Source organism: Castor canadensis, chromosome 8 (assembly GCF_047511655.1).
Source record: "Castor canadensis chromosome 8, mCasCan1.hap1v2, whole genome shotgun sequence".
NCBI lineage: Eukaryota > Metazoa > Chordata > Mammalia > Rodentia > Castoridae > Castor > Castor canadensis.
The window spans coordinates 17,635,304-17,652,868 of record NC_133393.1 but is presented as its reverse complement, the minus strand read 5'-3'; the positions used below and the strand labels follow the sequence as shown (position 1 = coordinate 17,652,868).

Below are 17,565 nucleotides of genomic sequence, written 5' to 3'. Positions count from 1 at the left end.
TCTGAGAAGTAATTAGGTCACAAGGGACTAGTGTTCTTAGACATAAGAGATGATTCTCTTGGCCGTGGGACAGTGAGATGCCTGTCTCCAAGTCAGTAAGACAACCCTCACCAGACAATGGATCTGTTGGTGTCTTCATCTTGGACTCCTCAGCTGTCCAAACCGAGAAATAAATGGTTAAGTCACTCAATTTATGGTATTTTCATTACAGCAGCCTGAACTAAGACACACAGTTATGGAGTCCTGGTCAAATACTGTGTAGGAAGCCACAGGTGATTCTTGTTCAGCCATCAGCATTTAATTAAAACCACCTGTATTTAAATGAGTCCTAGCCTCAGCTCTGCAGGGTTCATGGAAGCTGACATTCTGTATTGACTGTAAGCTACAGAATACTGCTGTCTTATGGAAAATAAGAAAGCTCCCAGTGCTCTAGGTTCATCACTTCTCAAACAAGTTTATTGGGAAGTGACTTGTTCTAATCCCTAGCAAGAGCTGGTCATACAATATTTTGGAAGACATAGGAATGAACATAAGGAATAAGGACTATCTTTTAGCAAGGTTTACTTAACAAGTAGAGAAATCTTTTCCCCATGGATATAAAGTTTGAATTACTGACTTAAGAAATAAGCCTCCCATCCTAGTACTCATAATTCTACAACTCAACATGTGAAATTGGTCTTCCTAAGCTCCTGTGACTCACTTTTTGATACTTGGTCTTTTTCTCTGTGTACTTATCTACCACAATCCTTTATTCCTTATTTCCTTTCCTTTCCCCCACATCCTTACCCATAGAAACTACCTGGATTACAGGCTGCACAGAATTGCAACCATTCCTGGCTCAGCATGAACCTGTAAGCCCTTTCAGATTTTTTCAGTACTCTTTAAGGGCAGTCTTTTAGAAGAAAGAACTTACATGATAAAAGTTCACAAATTAGTCTTACTTAAAGTTTTATTTAGTCTATACTTACGATTTGTTTAGATTGCTCACATAAATTCATGTTATCCAAAGAGGAAATGTAAAGTGCTTCTAGCAGTGCAAGAATAGTTGGTGTGGCCTATCGAAAGGTCTTCCACTCTACAGAAAATCTAAATGTAGTTCAGCCATCAACTGGATATTTTTATCCTCTGGGCCATAAGAGATTTTTCAGAATCACTTTGATCTTGAAACCTGTCAAATATCAATCACAGGAGGGAAGCCCACTGAGCTGACTTCTAATAGCTCAGTTATGTTATTACTGAATCTAATTTTTCATAAATGAGGACTGGCATCATGAAGACCTTGGGATAGGGAAACTTCTCATGAGTAATGTAAGCATCACATAGGCAGGAATGACTGGGTGTCCCTAGAGCAGTCTTGTGCTATAGTCTTCTATGCTTTTTTACCATGGTATTCAGGCCCCAGAGCCAAGAGCACAATGTACAAACTCTGAAAGTTCTTACAAGAGACTAGTTAGTACTATGAGTAACTGAGACATAATCTAAATGTTAAAAATGATGATCTGAGTACTCCAGCTGATTCACATTGCCTTCAAGTCATCTTGCATGTCCAGCCTACTTTCTTTCTCATAGGATAATTGGAATATTAAATGATATAAAGTATGTTACTCCAGTGTCTGGGTACCCAGTAAATATTATTCCCTTCCTTATACCCAAATAAATGAACTTAGTCCTTGAACTTTGAAAGTATTTTATAAATGAAAAATAACTTCATTTTTCTATCAATGTCCCTGTCAGCATGATTCTGAATTGCTCTCAAGAGTACCTTCTCTTTTGTAAAATGAACACTTTATATTGTTTGAAGTACACATGAAGTTTCATTTTGTTCAGTGTTCTTTACTTTCCATTGTGAAAAGTTATTTCTGAGGAATTGAAACCCCAGAAGATGGGGTTTAAAAAAAATGTTAAATTTTTTTTTCTAAATGATGATTCAAAGGCAGTCTTGAAGAGAATAGTTAGGAGATAGATGGCAGCAAGGCAGCCTCTGAAGGGAACTGTTCTAATTATTACCTAAAAAGTAAAATTATACAATTACATTCAAGGTCATAAGATAAAGCACTACTTTAAAACTTGAATGACTAAACAGTTAGGTAGAAGAAAAAAAAAACAGCAAAAAGAGAAAAGGGAAATGGACTTAAAATTCATTTGAATCAGGACAGTGATGCATCAGTCCTGGATGTTCCTGCCACCTGAACACCTTGAGTCACAATGTCTGTCTTCCATCTTCACTGACATTCCAGAGGAGCATTCTCACACACTAAATAATAGTTGCTATTTTGTTAGGATTCAAAATTTCAATCCAGTAGCCATCAGGATCCTGAATAAATGCCAGACCTTTCATTTTACCTGCAAAATGAAATCTTTCATTACTGAAAAGAAAGCCATTAAAAATATTTTTATTAATCCAACTTTGAATTAGCATTTTAATGACATCCATTATTTTGTTTATAGTTTTAATTTTTAACACACTGTTAGTGTTGCTCAAATGCACGTTTTTCACAATGTCTAAAATGTTACTTTCCACACAAAGCTGGAAACCAGCTTTCCTACAATAAACTGTGGGATGCACTGTATCTGTTAGGTATTGGGTATTGACCTGAATTTCATGCTACCAGTTCAGAAGTCACAGAAATTATTTTCAAGAAGAAAAACATAGGGAACTGGAGGTGTGGTTCAAAAGGTAGAGTGCCCACTTTGCAAGTGTGAAGCACTAAATTCAAACCCCAATCCCACCAAAAAAAAAAAAAAAAAAAGAAAAGAAAAGATAGGGAGGTGCTCAAAGGAGTAGGAAGTATGGCTTACTCACACCACTAAGATACCCAGAGGCTTGCATCTCACAAACTCTTAAATAATATACTCAGTAACCCAAGCCCTGTCAATCAGATTCTCTCTCTCAGGAATTCATAACTGAGATGGAGAAGCTAATATGTCAGTTATTTGCTTAAATGTGTAAATATGACCAGAGAAATTTCCTTTGGGACCAGGATGCTACACTGGTTGACTTCTATCTCTGGCTCCTTTTCACAAGGTCAAGGAACACAAAATGGGGGTGGGGGAAGTAAAGAAGAAAAGAAAGTCCTCCAGGGTAATGATTGAGGAAAGGAATGGACAGGGATGGGTGTGACTATTTTAACCTAATCCTCATGGGAGATGGTGGTATGGACTTGAACCAGAAGGCAGTGTATCACAGCTGTGAGGGAATAATCAAAAAGTTTTGCTTTTGCTCCTCTCAGTGCCTTGGGCATCAGCACCTGCCTTTGCATTTGCAGGGGCTCAAACTACTGGTTCACAGATGTCCTCAGGAGTAAATAAGGATGGTACAGAAAGCTTGTGCTTATGAGGAACCTAAAACAACAGGAGGGAACCAACCGAACTTCCTACCCTTTTTCTACACATTTAGGGCCAGGGAATGACAGCCTCAGAAGTGTCTCCCACTGATACTGCTTTTTCCTGAGAAAAAAAGGGGTTGTATCTGATCTAAAGAGTCATTTTCTGGAATGTAGAGTGTTCAATTCTAGGTGTCTACGGATCTCAGACCTGGATTTATCCAGTCCATTTTCTTGAGATCATTCTGGTTGTTAAGAACTAGGTCCGGCCTTCCCTAATTCACGCCGCCTGATGAATTAGAATAGCTAACAGTGGCAGGGGGAAACAATAACAAGAATCTGAGGAAAATAATTATAACCCTCCACAATGGATTACAGATTCAAATAGAAGATGAAATATTAGAAAAATGGACCAAGAGCTATTAATACATGTGAAAATTAGAAGCAATATGAAATTAAAATAAAAAAACATTAAAGGAACCAAGCAAAAATTAGGTGAGAAAATTATAATGGGTGAAGAACACCCATGAGCTAAATACCACGTTCATTTAGGGAAAAATAGCTAATTGGTATACCAGTTTAAGGAAATCTCTGAGAAAGAAGGGAAGAAAGAAACAATATAAAAGCCTCCAGAATGAAACAATATAATATACAAAGAAACATAAAGCAGACTGATAGTATACAAAATGACAATGAAGTATTTTCAAGATTAAAGGAAAAAGAACTGGGGTATAGCTCAAGTGTTGGAGCACCTGCCTCACAAGGTGAAGCCCTGAATTCAATATTCAGTATCACAAAAAAACAAAAATGATAAAAGGAAAAAAACTAGGATTTCAACAAAACTCATTCACATGTAAAGGCATGGTTCTCAGCCATACAAAGTCCCAGCAGGATTGCCTCACAAATTCTTTGAAAACAGTTCTGGTCGAGATACTTAAAGGGATAGAAAAACCAAAGACACTACAAGTGATATATGGAAAAAAGATGCTCAAAATACTTTAATATGTTTATCATTATCTTTTAAAAACATGCCTAAGTCAAAAAAAGAAAAGAAAGAAAATCAATCAGTATTCCAATCTGGGTAACAGTAACATGATGGGGATAGAAGGAAGTAAGTTACTTTCTTTTTGAGGAGATTTGGGTGTTATTTTAATTGAAAAAAGAATTAAAATGAAATAATTCAAATGTGTTTCAAATGAAACATTTAAAATAACAGCTAGATGTAATCCCAGCTACTCAGGAGGCAGAGAAAGAAAGATCATAGTTTGAGGCAAAAAGTTAGTATGATCCTCCCTCAAAAATAAGCCAGGCATGATGGTACAGGCCTATAATGGCAAGTAGTCAGGAGGTGGAGGTATGAGGATCAAGGTTTGAAGCTAGCCCTCGGCAAATATATGAAACCCTATCTCAAAAAACAAAAGGTCTTGGGGCATGGCTCAAGTCACAGGGCACTTGCTAGGCATGAATTCAAGACCTAGTACCACTGAAATTAATAAACAAATAAACAGAAAAATAGCTGAGCATGATGGTATATGCTTATAATTCCAGCACTTGAGACTGAAGCTAGAGAATTGTGAATTCAAGGCCAGCCTGGGATACATAAGTGAGTTCCAGGCCAAATTGGGCTATATAGTAACTTCCAAGCCACCCTGGACTACTGGGAAGACCTTGTTTCACAACAAAATAAAAAAAATAAAGTATGATGGCAGAAACAGTTCTCAGTAAAATAACCATGATACATATAAATCTAACAAAATCCAGATATATCCTATCTCAAGAGACATACTTAAAACATAACTACATACAAAGGCTATGAAAGAAAGGAAAAGGGCCAGACACAGTGGTTCACACCTGGAGTCCTAGCTACTTGGGAAATGGCAACTGGCAGGATTATAGTTCAAACCCAGGCAAAAAAGTTCAAGAAACCCCATTTCAACCAATAAAAGCTGGGCGTGGTGGTGTGCACATGTCATCCCAGCTACTTGGGAAGCATAAATAGGAGGATCAAGGTCCAGGCTGGGGGGGAAAAGAAGGGGGCAGGGGGTAGAAATGACCCAAAAAATGTATGCACATGTGAATAAATGAATTAAAAAAAAAAAAAAAAAAAGTCCAGGCTGGCCAGGGCATAAAAAGGAGACCCTACTTGAAAAATAACACAAACAAAAAGGGCTCGAGGCATGGCTCATGGTACAGTGCCTGCCTAGCAAGTTCAAGGACCTGAGTTCAATCCCCAATACTGCAAAAAAAAAAAAAAGTATTAATTATTAATTAAAGTATGCTGGCATAGTTTTATTAAAATCAGATAAAACAGACTTTGAGGAATTTTTTTTTGGGGGGGTGGCCAAATAAAGTCTGAAATAGTGAAAGCCGGTGGCGTTTAATGGCCCTTTGCATCCTGTGTTCAGTGTCCAGTTGCTGTCCTTCAGTTCCCTAAGATATCCAGGTAGTATATCAATTTTTCTTCTTTTCTTAAGCTGGTTGAAGTAGATGTCTGTTGCTTGCAACCAAGAAGGCTTTACTACAACAGTGCCTCTATTGGTGCTAATAATATTACTTTATTAAAGAAAGTAGACTCACCATCATCAGGTTTCTTCACAAATTTGACTCCTAGTTCTTCAAATCTTTTACAAGCACCATGTACATCAGGAACAGCAATTCCAATGTGACCTTAGGTGACACCCCACCAAAAAAAAAAAAAAGCCAGAAAAGGAAGAAATAATTGCAACATTGTATCTAAGTGCCACAAGTGGCTTCCAAAACTGAGTCAAATAGGTTCAAAATGTACACTAAATAACCAATATAACTCTAATAGCTAGCTATAATAGAGTAAATGTTTTCTCTGGATTATACGTTATTTAAAATAACCCAATACTAGATCGTATATAGTTCAATCTGTCAAGAATAATCTATACCGGGGGAGGGAGAAATGACCCAAACATTATATGCACATATTAAAAAAAAAAAAAAAAAGAATAATCTATACCAAAAGACTTATCATTTGCTCATTCTTAATAGGCTTGGTGCTGGCACTGACTATAGTAGCAGCCAACTGAAGCCTGTAATTCTGTCATCTAGATTTGAGATATTTTAGATCAAGGATCAAGGCAGAAGTGTACACTAACAGAAACTGGGATTACTATTGGCCATCGTTGGCTTTTTGTATGTTTGTTTTTAATTTAGGAGTCTACTGAAGGGGGCTAAAAGTAGTTAGAGTGCTTTCCCAGCATGCACAGACTCTGGATTCAAACCTCAGCACTATGGGGAAAAAATAGAGTCTACTGAAAATATAATACTGAGGCATTAAAGTAAAATCAATGTTAAAGAGTAAATGTAATGTTTAAACTTAAGACTCTAAAATGATACAATTCCTAAATAAAAGCATTTATGGAAAATAAAAATAACCATATTTCTAATAAATTGATTACACTTGATAATTAGGTCACTAGTGTTTTAAGTTTATTATAACCAGAATATGTACACCATGCAAAATCACACAGATCCATATAGAACATACCAACAGGCAAACATACCAAATCCCCGAGGGTCTGAATTGCCACTGTGGTAACTCTGGGTCTCATCCTCTTCAGTGCCCCAGTTGCTACAAAAGAAGGGAGAACATAATTTTCAGTCCTATCGGGTAGCTGGGGCAAAAAGTTAGTGAGACCATATCTCAAAAACACCCATCACAAAAAGGGCTGGTGGTGGAGTGGCTCGAGATGTAGGCCCTGAGTTCAAGCCCCAGCACCACCAAAAAAAAAAAAGAATTGGTAAGAAAACAACAATAATAACAACAACAACAAAAAAAAAAAAACCTTAAGAAAATTTAGAACATATAAAAAGAAAAAACCTTATACTCACTGTGTCAACTCAAGTGTAGCTTTTCTGGAGAATGTCCATGCTGTTCTTTCACTTTTGTCTTTGGGAATGTCATTTTTATCCTCATAAGCCAAGAAATAGAGTGAAAACTTCATGGAAGGAAAATCCAATTTTTGTAGTAGTCTGAAATTAAAAACCAACAAGCCTAAATCATTAACAAGAGGAAAGGCTGATTCATACTAACATCAACATAACTTGGTAATCAAATTCTAAGAATAAGAGCAATACAGAGAGAAGAGAAGCTATTTTAATGGGAAAAGTAAGGGCAAAATCAGTAGGAAAAAAAATCTCTTAAAAGAACAGTAAATGCAAAAAGAAAAAAATTAAAAATCTTTTAATTAATTGATTATTCATATTTTCATAAAATTTAGCTGAATTACAGAACTTGTTTATAAAGGGAAAAGATTACTAAAAATTTTTTTTTGAAAATAAACAGCATATAATGCATTATCCTATTATTCTTTCAGATGTCTGCCACTCAGCTAAACACATACATTTGCTGAGTTCTTACTACGCTAAACTTCTTGGAAAGGAAATTGAGGGTGGCTGGTAGGGAGAAGAAAGAAAGACGGATTATGCTCAGGAAGATGGGTGTCAACAGGAAGGTGGTCAGTAGTGTCAAATACCATGGAAAGGTGGAGCACGACTAAGACTGGAAAGGTCCTGTGAGAGCAGCTTCAATGGTGGGAGCTGGACCTCATGCACTGGGGAGGAGAAGGGGAATCAAGCAAGTAAACCAGCAGCCAGTGCGGCATGTCCACAGATAGGTGACAATGGAAGGGAAGGCAAGAGAGCAGAGAGCGAGATACATTCCATAACACTTAAGCTTGTCTGTAGGTCAGTGGGAGGGACTTGATGTGAAAGGTTGAATAAACTAATTCTGAGGTTTTTAAATAAGATAATTGAAGTTATTGCTTATACAGTGACTTTAACAAGTGTAGGATTATTTTGCAAGGAATAGAATGAAAATGCATATAATACAATTTTCTTTAGATTAATGAGGATTAAATGCTCAAAGAAACTTGTTCCTAATCAATAAGAACAAATGGTTGAAACAGCAAAAGGAAAGTTTCTTGAGTTCTGCTTCAAATCTTTTATTTATCACTGCTTCCCAAAATGTCTTGGCCCACTGAGATCCATGCATTGATTTATTACAAATAAGATTTACTTCAACTTGCTCATAATAAAGTATCAAACACCCCAAATAATCCAATCATGAAAAATGATTCTGCTCCTACTAGAGACAGCAAAAGCCTAACTGACCAGTCAGATGGGAACTGAAGCAAATAAACCTGTTGCAACGTCTTGCTTTTTTCAGCAGAGCCTACATTCCAAGTTATTGTCAAGTTGTTCCCTATTTGGGGCCCCTTTAAAATCAAGGTGAGGAGCTGGGGTCTTGGCTCAAGTGACAGATTGCTTGACTAGCAGCTGTGGGGCTTTCAATTCAAACCCTAACACCACCAACAAAAAAAAAGCAAAACAAGGTCAGCACTGGAGTTAAATTCCAGCTCTGTCATGTGCCAACTTCGGGATTTCATCTCTTTAAGCTTTGGTTTCCTTACTTATAACATGGGGATATATGCTCCTCGAGGCCTACTGTGAAGGCTGAATCAAGTAACATGGGAAGTGCCTGGCTAACAGAAAATGCCCAGTAAATCTGCTTTCATTCCATCCTTGAAATATTCCATATGCATGTGCTGAACTTCTTTTTTTGAGAAGAATCACAAGAAACTGATAGGAGCAGTGATCTCTGGGGAGAAGGACTGGGGGAGGAAGCCAAATCACTCCTAATTTTGTATTTTCCTGAATCAGCCAAGTTTTCTAAATAGAGACATATTACTTGAGCTGTTTTCTCAAGGTCAGTGGAGGTTAGATAGGAAATATAATTTAATTTTATTCTTTATATTATCAAAAGCAAACTTAAAATTCCTATTGTCTACAGAAACAAATCAAGAAAAGTAAAATTGTCAGTTATGCCTCAATAAAACTGAGGGAAAAAGAAAAATATAAAGATGCCTTAAGGATTATGAAATCAGCAAAACCAAATGCAGTCTATAAAAATGGAACAAGGACCAATTTCCAGTAAACTCATTCATTTTCTAAGCATTGTGTCCTTATATTTAGGTTTTCTAAGGGAAACAAGAGGCTACACGCCGTCAGCATTTAAAAAGGAGTTAGCTGGCCAGTTCTCTGGAAGACAGGAATTTGGAGAAAACAGAAGTATTTGCACTTTTTGTTACCCATGACCCTACCATGAATAGGGAGGAAAGGGACCTTAAACTAAGCCCTATTTAGCCAGGCCTCCTTGCAGCCTTCTGCCTCAAAAAACTTACTTTTGAAACAAAGTTTTAATTTTTAAAATGGGCCTGAAAACATTCCCTATATTTACAAAGCTATGGATTTAAACATTAGGGGCTAATAAACACTTACGTCATTCCAAGGACTCTAGTGTAAAAATCCAGTGACTTCTTAGGATCCTTAATTCGTAGCATGGTCTGCTGAAATAGAAAATCCTAAGGAAAACAGTATACAATTAAACATCTTTAACTTTTACCACATATTACCAATACAGTTGTGCTTTTTACAACAAGATATAGTCTACCATTGTAACATAATGTTAATAAAAAGGAAAAAAAAAAAAAAAGGCAACTATACCTTCAGCATAACCATGAAAATCACCTGGAAGCAGTTCCCACACCTGCTCCTATGACTCTGCTCAGTGTTTTGTGATTGTAGGCCCCTGGGTGGGGAAGGTCCAGAGTGCCATGAATTTGCATTCCAGGAATGACCCTCAACCAATGGTGGATAAAAAAAATTTCTAAGTGTCAGTAGCTCATGCCTATAATCCTAGCTACTTAGGAGGCTGAGATCAGGAAGATCACAATTCAAGCCAGCGCAGGTAAATAATTCATGAGACCCCATCTCCAAAATAACCAAAGCAAAGTGGACTGGAAGTGTGGCCTTAGGAGTAGAGTGCCTGCTTTGCAACTGTGAAGCCCTGAGTTCAAACCCCAGTGCCATCATAAAATAATAAATAAAGCAATAAATCTGTCTTTCTTTCTCTTTTCTGGGATTTTTTTTTTTTTTTTTTTTTTTGAGGTAGTGTAGTGCCCATATAGCCTGGGCTGGCCTCAGTTGAACTCATGATCCTCCTACCTCAGCCCTCTGGAATGCTGAGACCACAGGCATGTACCCTCACCCCAGCTTCTTACTGGAACAATTCTGAAGCTGTTTCACATAGTCCTTCAAAAGCTCCCCAGCAGGATTGAAGCCCAGCTGCCCAGAGTGACAAGAGGTACATCCTCTTATTGGCCACCCTTCACCACTTCATGACTACCTCCCAAGTAAACTACTTATAACCACACCCTTGTCTCCAGTCTGATTTTGGAAGACCCAAACTAAAACTTTATTTGAAATAGCAAAGAGTTCAACCACTATAATATTTGTTGAATGAATGCATTTATTGGTAGCTATGTAGCTAGAGTCCTAAATAACTAAAAGGTAAAAAGTTACTGTCTGTAATACTTTTGTGAAACTCTTAAATTTCCACATCAGAAAACAGAAGGCTTGACTGATAAAAGAGTAGAGACTATATCAAGTGATAGAGCTAAAATTATTATTAGCATCAACAGTCATACTTTGATGAGGAGTGTGGCTTCATCAGGCATAATAACTTTGTGAGGTATTATAAGATAAAGGTTATTAATATTCCTATTTTAGGGCTGGGGGTGTGGCCCGAGTGGTATTGCTGCAAGGCCCTGAGTTCAAACCCCAGTACTGCAAATAAATAAACAAATAAAATGGCTGCGGAGTGGTTCAAGTGGTAGAGTGCCTGCTGAGTTCAAGCCCCAGTACCAGGAAAAGAAAAAAAAAATGGGAAGCCGACACTGAGAGAGTACATTAATTGTCCAGGCCTCCTGATTCTAAGTCGGGCCTCCTTTTACCGTGGGTTCCTTCCACCTGTAAGCCTGCTAACCTCAATGATCCTAAGAGTTTTATTCTGTAATAGTCATGGACTTGACAAAATAGGCCTGAAAATTCTGGCCACTTCCTTTGCAGCCACATGGCCTCTTCTCTGTAAGTCACTTAATTTAAAATACAAATACACTTTACTCATTCTGTATCATTAGGAAATGCTATTTTTCTATTTTGCTAATTTAAAAGCATTAAAATTCTCACTTAAAACAAAACTAGCTTAAAAACACTATCTTATTAAAACTGATTTTTTAAATCTTTATTTAAAACTGATATTAATGAATACTTAAGTTTCTTATTCAAAGCTTATAGGGTAGATGGCTCTGAGGTTTCCAGACTATTCGGGTTTCAAATATTTTCAGTCTGGGGCTGCCCTCTTAAAGGTCTCTATTTTGGCAGGTGGGAAAGAGAAAAGCAGCTCCTGATGTGTGGTCGCTAGCTTGGCACTCACATCTAGGCCTTATTTCCCATCATTGAACATAGTCACAAAACCACTAAGAGTCACTCTATGACTGCAATGAAGTATTTTTTATTAAAACTTTTTTTTATAAAGCAGCAAGACCACTTCCATGTCATATACTTGTCTAAGCATGGAAACACTGAAAACACTACAAAAGACAAGTCTCCCTCTCACAAGTACTGTGAATGACTTCTGCTTCCCCGCCAATTGCTGTGTCCATTTGGGAAGGCCAAGTCCAAGCCAAATCTTATGAGTGCTCTTTCAGGCAGACCACAGGCATTTTCAAAGGCTGTTCTTGGCAGGCCTGATCGGGGAAAGCTGGGCTGCCTCACTGGACTTGGTGCTCTACCAGTGTATTGCAGGAAAAGCCCACATTCTAAAGATGTCCAAGATTATTCTAGCAAACAGGTACTACTCTGAGGTACTTGGCAAATGGAATTAAGGTTACTAATCATTGGCCTTAAAATAGGGAGATTAACCTACACTACCTAGGTGGTTCAACGTAATCCAAGAGACCCTAAGAGCAGAAGAGGAAGGGAGAAGAGAGGTGTGGCAGTAAGAAAGTCAGAAAGATGCCAAAGGTAAAACAACCTATGGGTGCTGGCTAACAGATGTAGGGGCCCAGATACAAGGAGGTACAGACAGACGTCCAGAACTACCACCATTCCTGCAACTGAGAGCCAGTAGGGAAACTGGACATCAGCCCTACAACTGAATTGTAGGAATTCAATTCAAATTGTAGAATTGAATTCAGGCAACCACCTGAATTTGGAAGCAGATTCTTCTCCAGAGCAAGGAAAACAGCCCTGTCAATACCATGACTTGAAACCAGTAGAACCCATATTGGACTTCTAACCTACAGAACTATGAGATAATACATCCGATATTATTGATCTTTTCTCCAGTATCCTGAGACCTTTCATTTCGCAAACAAAAGGAGGAAAACATAAAAAGAGAGGACTTTTTTGAGAGGCAATATGGTTCAAATGCTGGCTCTATAACTGTGACCTTAAGTAAATCATTTCTTTCCTTGAACCTCAGTTTCTGTTTTTTTTTTTTTTTTGTGGTACTGGGGCTTGAACTCAGGACCTTCGCCTTAAGCCACTCCACCAGCCCCATCTTTGTGAAGGGTTTTTTGAAATAGGGTCTCGCACACTATTTGTCCAGCAGGCTTTGAACCACAGTCCTCCTGATCTCTGCCTCCTGAGTTGCGAGGATTACAGGCATGAGCCACCGGCACCTGGCAGTTTCTACATCTTTAGAATGAGGATAATTACAGCTTCTGGCTTCTATATTTTAGTTGAAATGTAAATAGGATAATGCACGAATGTGCTTGGCACAATGCCTAGCTCAGAGCAAGCTACTTTGCTTATTATGTTTTACTGCTGTTATAAAATAATCCCAGAGTTTCCACTCCCAACTATTGCTTTTGATTCCCAAGTCTACATTCCCCCAAACAGACCTCTAACCTCAACTCTGACTTACATCTCTAACATCTACTCATCGTTTCCACAAGGGTCAAGATACCAAACTTATTACAGCCCAAACATACACTTTTTCCTGTATTGCAAAGAAGGAATGTTTCAGCCACTCCTTGTTAGCCCAAGTGTGCCTTGGTTCTTCCCTCAACACTCCCCAGTCCAAGTATCTTATTGACCTGCCTGCTTAAATCCTCCAGGAATCTTTGTCCTACTAGCTTTCCTGATGATCAATACCTGTCCCAAATCCTCACTACTTCAGGTCTGGACTATTGTCTCTCTGCTTCTTGTAGGCTTGCTGAAATGCAATTCAGAATGATCTTTCTACAATGAAAACCCAATAATGTCATTTCTGGGTTAAAAATGAATCCTACAGTGCTTTCTCAAAACTTTTGGAAGAAAGTCCTAGAAGCAAGCACATATGATTTCTGTATATTTCTTTAACATCATCTTTTACCCACTATTCCCCGAAACTAGTTATCATACATTTTCTATTTCACACTTACCACTTAGAAAAAAAATGTAGGTACCCTCAATAAATGTATATTTATTTCAATCACATGCATGTTTAATATAACATGAGGCTGGGAATGTAGCTGTGTCCGATCATGAGTTTAGCATGTGCAAGACCCTGGATTCAATCCTTACAAAAACACACATACACACATTTACCAAGTAGAAATCTTTACAGGGTAAGAAAAACAAATGAACATAATGAAAGTTCTCCAATTTTCTTTTAGTACCACAATAACTGTTTTGTCTACCTTCACCTGAACTCCCACCACCTATAACTTCAGTCTGATCCTATAGGAGGGTTGCTGCCTCAGGTCTCTGAGATCATTGTACCTTTATGATTCTATGTGCTTACAACATGCAGCCATCCTTCTTCTTCCCTTCTATTCCTTTTCCTCCTCATCTCTACATTCAACTCTGCCTATCTCCTCCTTGCTTGATAAAATACAGTGTTAAGTGTCACCAACACTGAAAGTTTTCCTGGACACCATTCCCTACCACTCAGATGGAACAGTGTTCCACATTCAAACACACACACACACACACACACACAGAATGATGTGACAGACATTGGTAGTAGCAATTTAGAAATAATGGCAATACTGAGGACATTGTCTGTTGTATCAAAGGACACTAATAGAGATCTTTAGGAGATCACCACTTGGAAGGAAGAATATTTGGCTGAAGAATGTCAGCTGAGTAAGACTGAGCAAGATACAGGATCATTTCTCACTACCTGTACTAAATCTAACTTTCTTAGATGTGACATTCAAAGTTCTCAGGGTCTGTCTCCAACCTACCATACTAACCTTCTCTATTACTGCTTAGATAATGTAAACGCAATCAAAGACATTTAACTAATCTACCAAGATGCCCTGTATTACACGGTGTGGTGGTGGGGGGGGTGATATTGGGGATGGAACTGAGCCTTGCACATTTTGGGCAAGTGCTCTACCACAGAGCTACATCCCCAGCCCATTTTTATTTATTTTTTGAGACAGGGTCTCTTTATATAGCCCAGGTTGGCCTCCAACTCAGGCCGGTCTTGAACTTACGATACTTCTATCTCAGCCTCCCAAGTGCTTGGGTTACAGACATGCACCTCCATGCCCCACCCTATTATCACATTTTCCTTTTGTCACTGTCACATTTTAGCAAAGTTGTTTCCCTCCCCTAGAATGCCCTCCCATGTATCATGGTCTGGGAGAACCCCACCCTGACTCAAGGCTGGGTCCTACCACTACCTTCGGCTTGATGACCCCACTGCTGAAATACTACCATGAGTTGTGTCACTCTTGAGATTGACAGACTATGCCCATGTCATTTTATCCTCATAGCAGCTCTCAGCTATATTTATGCTTTGCTTTTACAAACTCTGCCCAAGATCCCTGCCAAGATTACTGTAGCCACTGAAGTGAGGATTCAAATGCAGGTCTTCAGACTCAATACCCTGTGCCGTACCATACCCATCTTACATCAGAGTTGCTGTGTGTGGTGAAGGGAGAGGTCCTTATCTTGTTTTTTTCTAATTTACTCCCAAATGCCTACCATGTTCTTTACATATAGAGGACAGTTAAGTGACCAAGCTGAATTTAATTCATTGAGGGATTTTTTTCCCTCTTCATGGCCAATTTCGAAATTACTGCTTGAGTGAGTACCTCAGAAGCAGATGAGGGTGGAGACTGAGAATATAGGCAACTCTCTGGGCAAGTCAACACCACTGTATCTAAAGCTCCCTATTTGTAAAATGGAGGTAATTATTATGACTTCCTCATAAGAGTTGCTGTGAAGGCTAAATTAAGTAATATATTTAAAACACTAAGCCAGGGCATAGCACATACCATATATCCCAACTATTACCATATATTTCATTTTATGTCTTTACATAGTATTTTAAGGGTCAAAAATTACTGATCTCAAAAAATGACTCCAAATCAAATGAAATTTATATAATGTGGAATGTAAATTAAGAAGCAAGAAAGTGTATTTAACATATTTTTAAAGATCTCCTAGGATTCTTTTTTGTGGGGTGCTGAGGTTGAACCCAAGGCCTCAAGCATGCTAAGCATGCTCTCTACCACTGAACTACATCCCCAGTTCCTAGAACTTTTTGTTTGAAACAGCCCAGTACATAAAATCCCCAGCTATCTAGGAAATATATTTATACTGAATAACCTAATTTGTAATATATAAAATAATTGAGTATTAATATTAAGATATATAAGAATATACTTATGTATAATATAAATGTATTATATAAGGGATATAAATTTACATATACACATTTCTATGTATATAGAAATACATATGTACATATTTCTATGTAGATATAATTTCCCTCTTAATTTTGCAGTGAGTAACATTTTTCCCAAGCTAAGTACATACCAGGAACTAGTCAAAGGCTTTAGCAATTACAAACGAAGCAGTTAAATGAATAAATGCATAGGCGTTTACTGACACTGATGACTACACAGAAATAACCCCCTGGGCGGCTGCTGTATCTAACCTTGGCACTGCAGGCAGGCACCACACCCGAGTGATCACAGTGACTCAGTACAGCCGCGTTAAGTGAACGACTACCTATGCAACAGGTCGTTCCTCTTACTGGGTCACAACTGTAAAACAAACGAGGGTCGGGGGAGGAATTTCCACGATTCCCTTCAGATCTAAGCAACATGATCCGGGCTCCACCGCACTCAGGGAGCGCAGAAGTGTGGTCGCGACTCACAGGAAAGGCCAAGCAAACGCGGAGGGATGTCAGTAGCTTTAGAGGAGTAAAGCCGCAATCGGAGCGGCTACAAAAAAACGAAGGACCTTTAAATCTCTGGCTAGGAGTTCTGCAACTGCTCCTACATGGGCTGTAGCGTTTGACCTGGGGAGCCGCACACCCACAAACAAGGACTCTGACCCTGGATTGGACTGGCTTCCAGATACCGTCTCAAAATAAACAAGCTGTGCATGTAGGTCCGCGGTCTCTGAAACAACCCCCACATCGCACTCCATTTTATCCCCCTTTCCAGCCCACTCCCGTCCGCCCAACGCCGGTGGACCTGCAGCAGCGGCTGGACGGGGTTCGAACTGCACCGGGCGGAGTCCGGCCCAAGCCCCAGAATCCGCGCCTTCCAATGGGCCGCAGCCATGCCGCGTGAGGTTCCCGTCACGTGCCCACCTTGGTACTGGGGTCTGCGTCGGAGCAGCAACTGAAGGCGGCCTCGTCAGTGAGGCCGCCAGACGCGGGCTGCGGTTCTGCCATGGCGGCACTGCAGGATCACCGACAAGGGTGTGCAGAGACTGAGCGGCCACCGACAGCCTCCACCAGACCCTGTGCAACCCTTACTGGAGAAACAGCGCGACGGCGCCGCGGGGCGGGCACCCCCGGACTTTTAGCCAATCGCCGCGCTAACAGCTGCTGGCTCTCTGCTGATTGGATATCTGAATCAGCACCTTGGACGGCAAGGCTCTGTGCACTCAAGACTACAACTCCCAAAGTGCCTTGCGCAAAAATGACGGCCGCTCTTTAAAAAAAAAAATGTCCTGGCTGGGAAGCGAGATTTTTGTGTTATGAACTTATTTTTTTTCTATTTAATCAAAGTTTGGTAACCACCCATACCTCAGGGCGGAAACTTAGTACAAAAATGGAATCTTACGGAGCGTGAGAATTGGAAGTTACTCTTTTTAAGTTGTAAAGAGTCAAAGTTTATTTTCTCAATTTAAGCAGCCTGGATGATTAAAATAACTTAGTAAAAACCCTAAATTTAAGTTTTGGTTCCACGACATATTTGCTGTAGAAGCTTGGAAGTTACTAATCCCCATTGAACCTCCTTATAAGGATTTGTAGAGAAATGAGATTTAAACCACGGTTTTGTTACCAGATTCAAGACACCAGGTGCGGGGACCAGAAACTTCTTGGTGTGTAACAGAAGAATTCAAGGATGGACAC

At 39.1% G+C, this 17,565-nt stretch overlaps 2 protein-coding genes and 1 long non-coding RNA gene across 3 annotated transcripts in view; 1 reads left to right on the top strand and 2 right to left on the bottom strand.

Moving 5' to 3' along the window:
- Positions 1-17,565, top strand: part of Dnah8 (dynein axonemal heavy chain 8) — a 343,384-nt gene that overhangs the window by 23,942 nt on the left and 301,877 nt on the right. The window lies entirely within an intron of this gene.
- Positions 1,671-16,989, bottom strand: Glo1 (glyoxalase I). The gene is made up of 6 exons (XM_020154303.2): positions 16,795-16,989; positions 9,630-9,712; positions 7,182-7,322; positions 6,854-6,921; positions 5,901-5,990; positions 1,671-2,343 (listed from the first exon to the last, which is right to left on the bottom strand). The coding sequence occupies exons 1-6, from the start codon at positions 16,876-16,878 to the stop codon at positions 2,255-2,257; spliced, it is 555 nt and encodes a 184-aa protein (XP_020009892.1). The 5' UTR covers positions 16,879-16,989; the 3' UTR covers positions 1,671-2,254.
- LOC141425638 (uncharacterized) lies at positions 12,676-16,775 on the bottom strand. The gene is made up of 2 exons (XR_012450651.1): positions 16,676-16,775; positions 12,676-16,240 (listed from the first exon to the last, which is right to left on the bottom strand). It is a non-coding gene; the product is annotated as an uncharacterized lncRNA (long non-coding RNA).

What these genes read in the sequence shown, in the direction of transcription:
- Glo1 (XM_020154303.2), bottom strand. Translation starts at nt 16,878, where the DNA reads ATGGCAGAACCGCAGCCCGCGTCTGGCGGCCTCACTGACGAGGCCGCC. An exon ending in GCTACACTTGAGTTGACACA is followed by an intron (nt 6,922 to 7,181) that starts GTGAGTATAAGG and finishes CTTCTTTTGTAG; the next exon opens with CAACTGGGGCACTGAAGAGG. An exon ending in TGTGAAGAAACCTGATGATG is followed by an intron (nt 2,344 to 5,900) that starts GTGAGTCTACTT and finishes TTCATTTTGCAG; the next exon opens with GTAAAATGAAAGGTCTGGCA.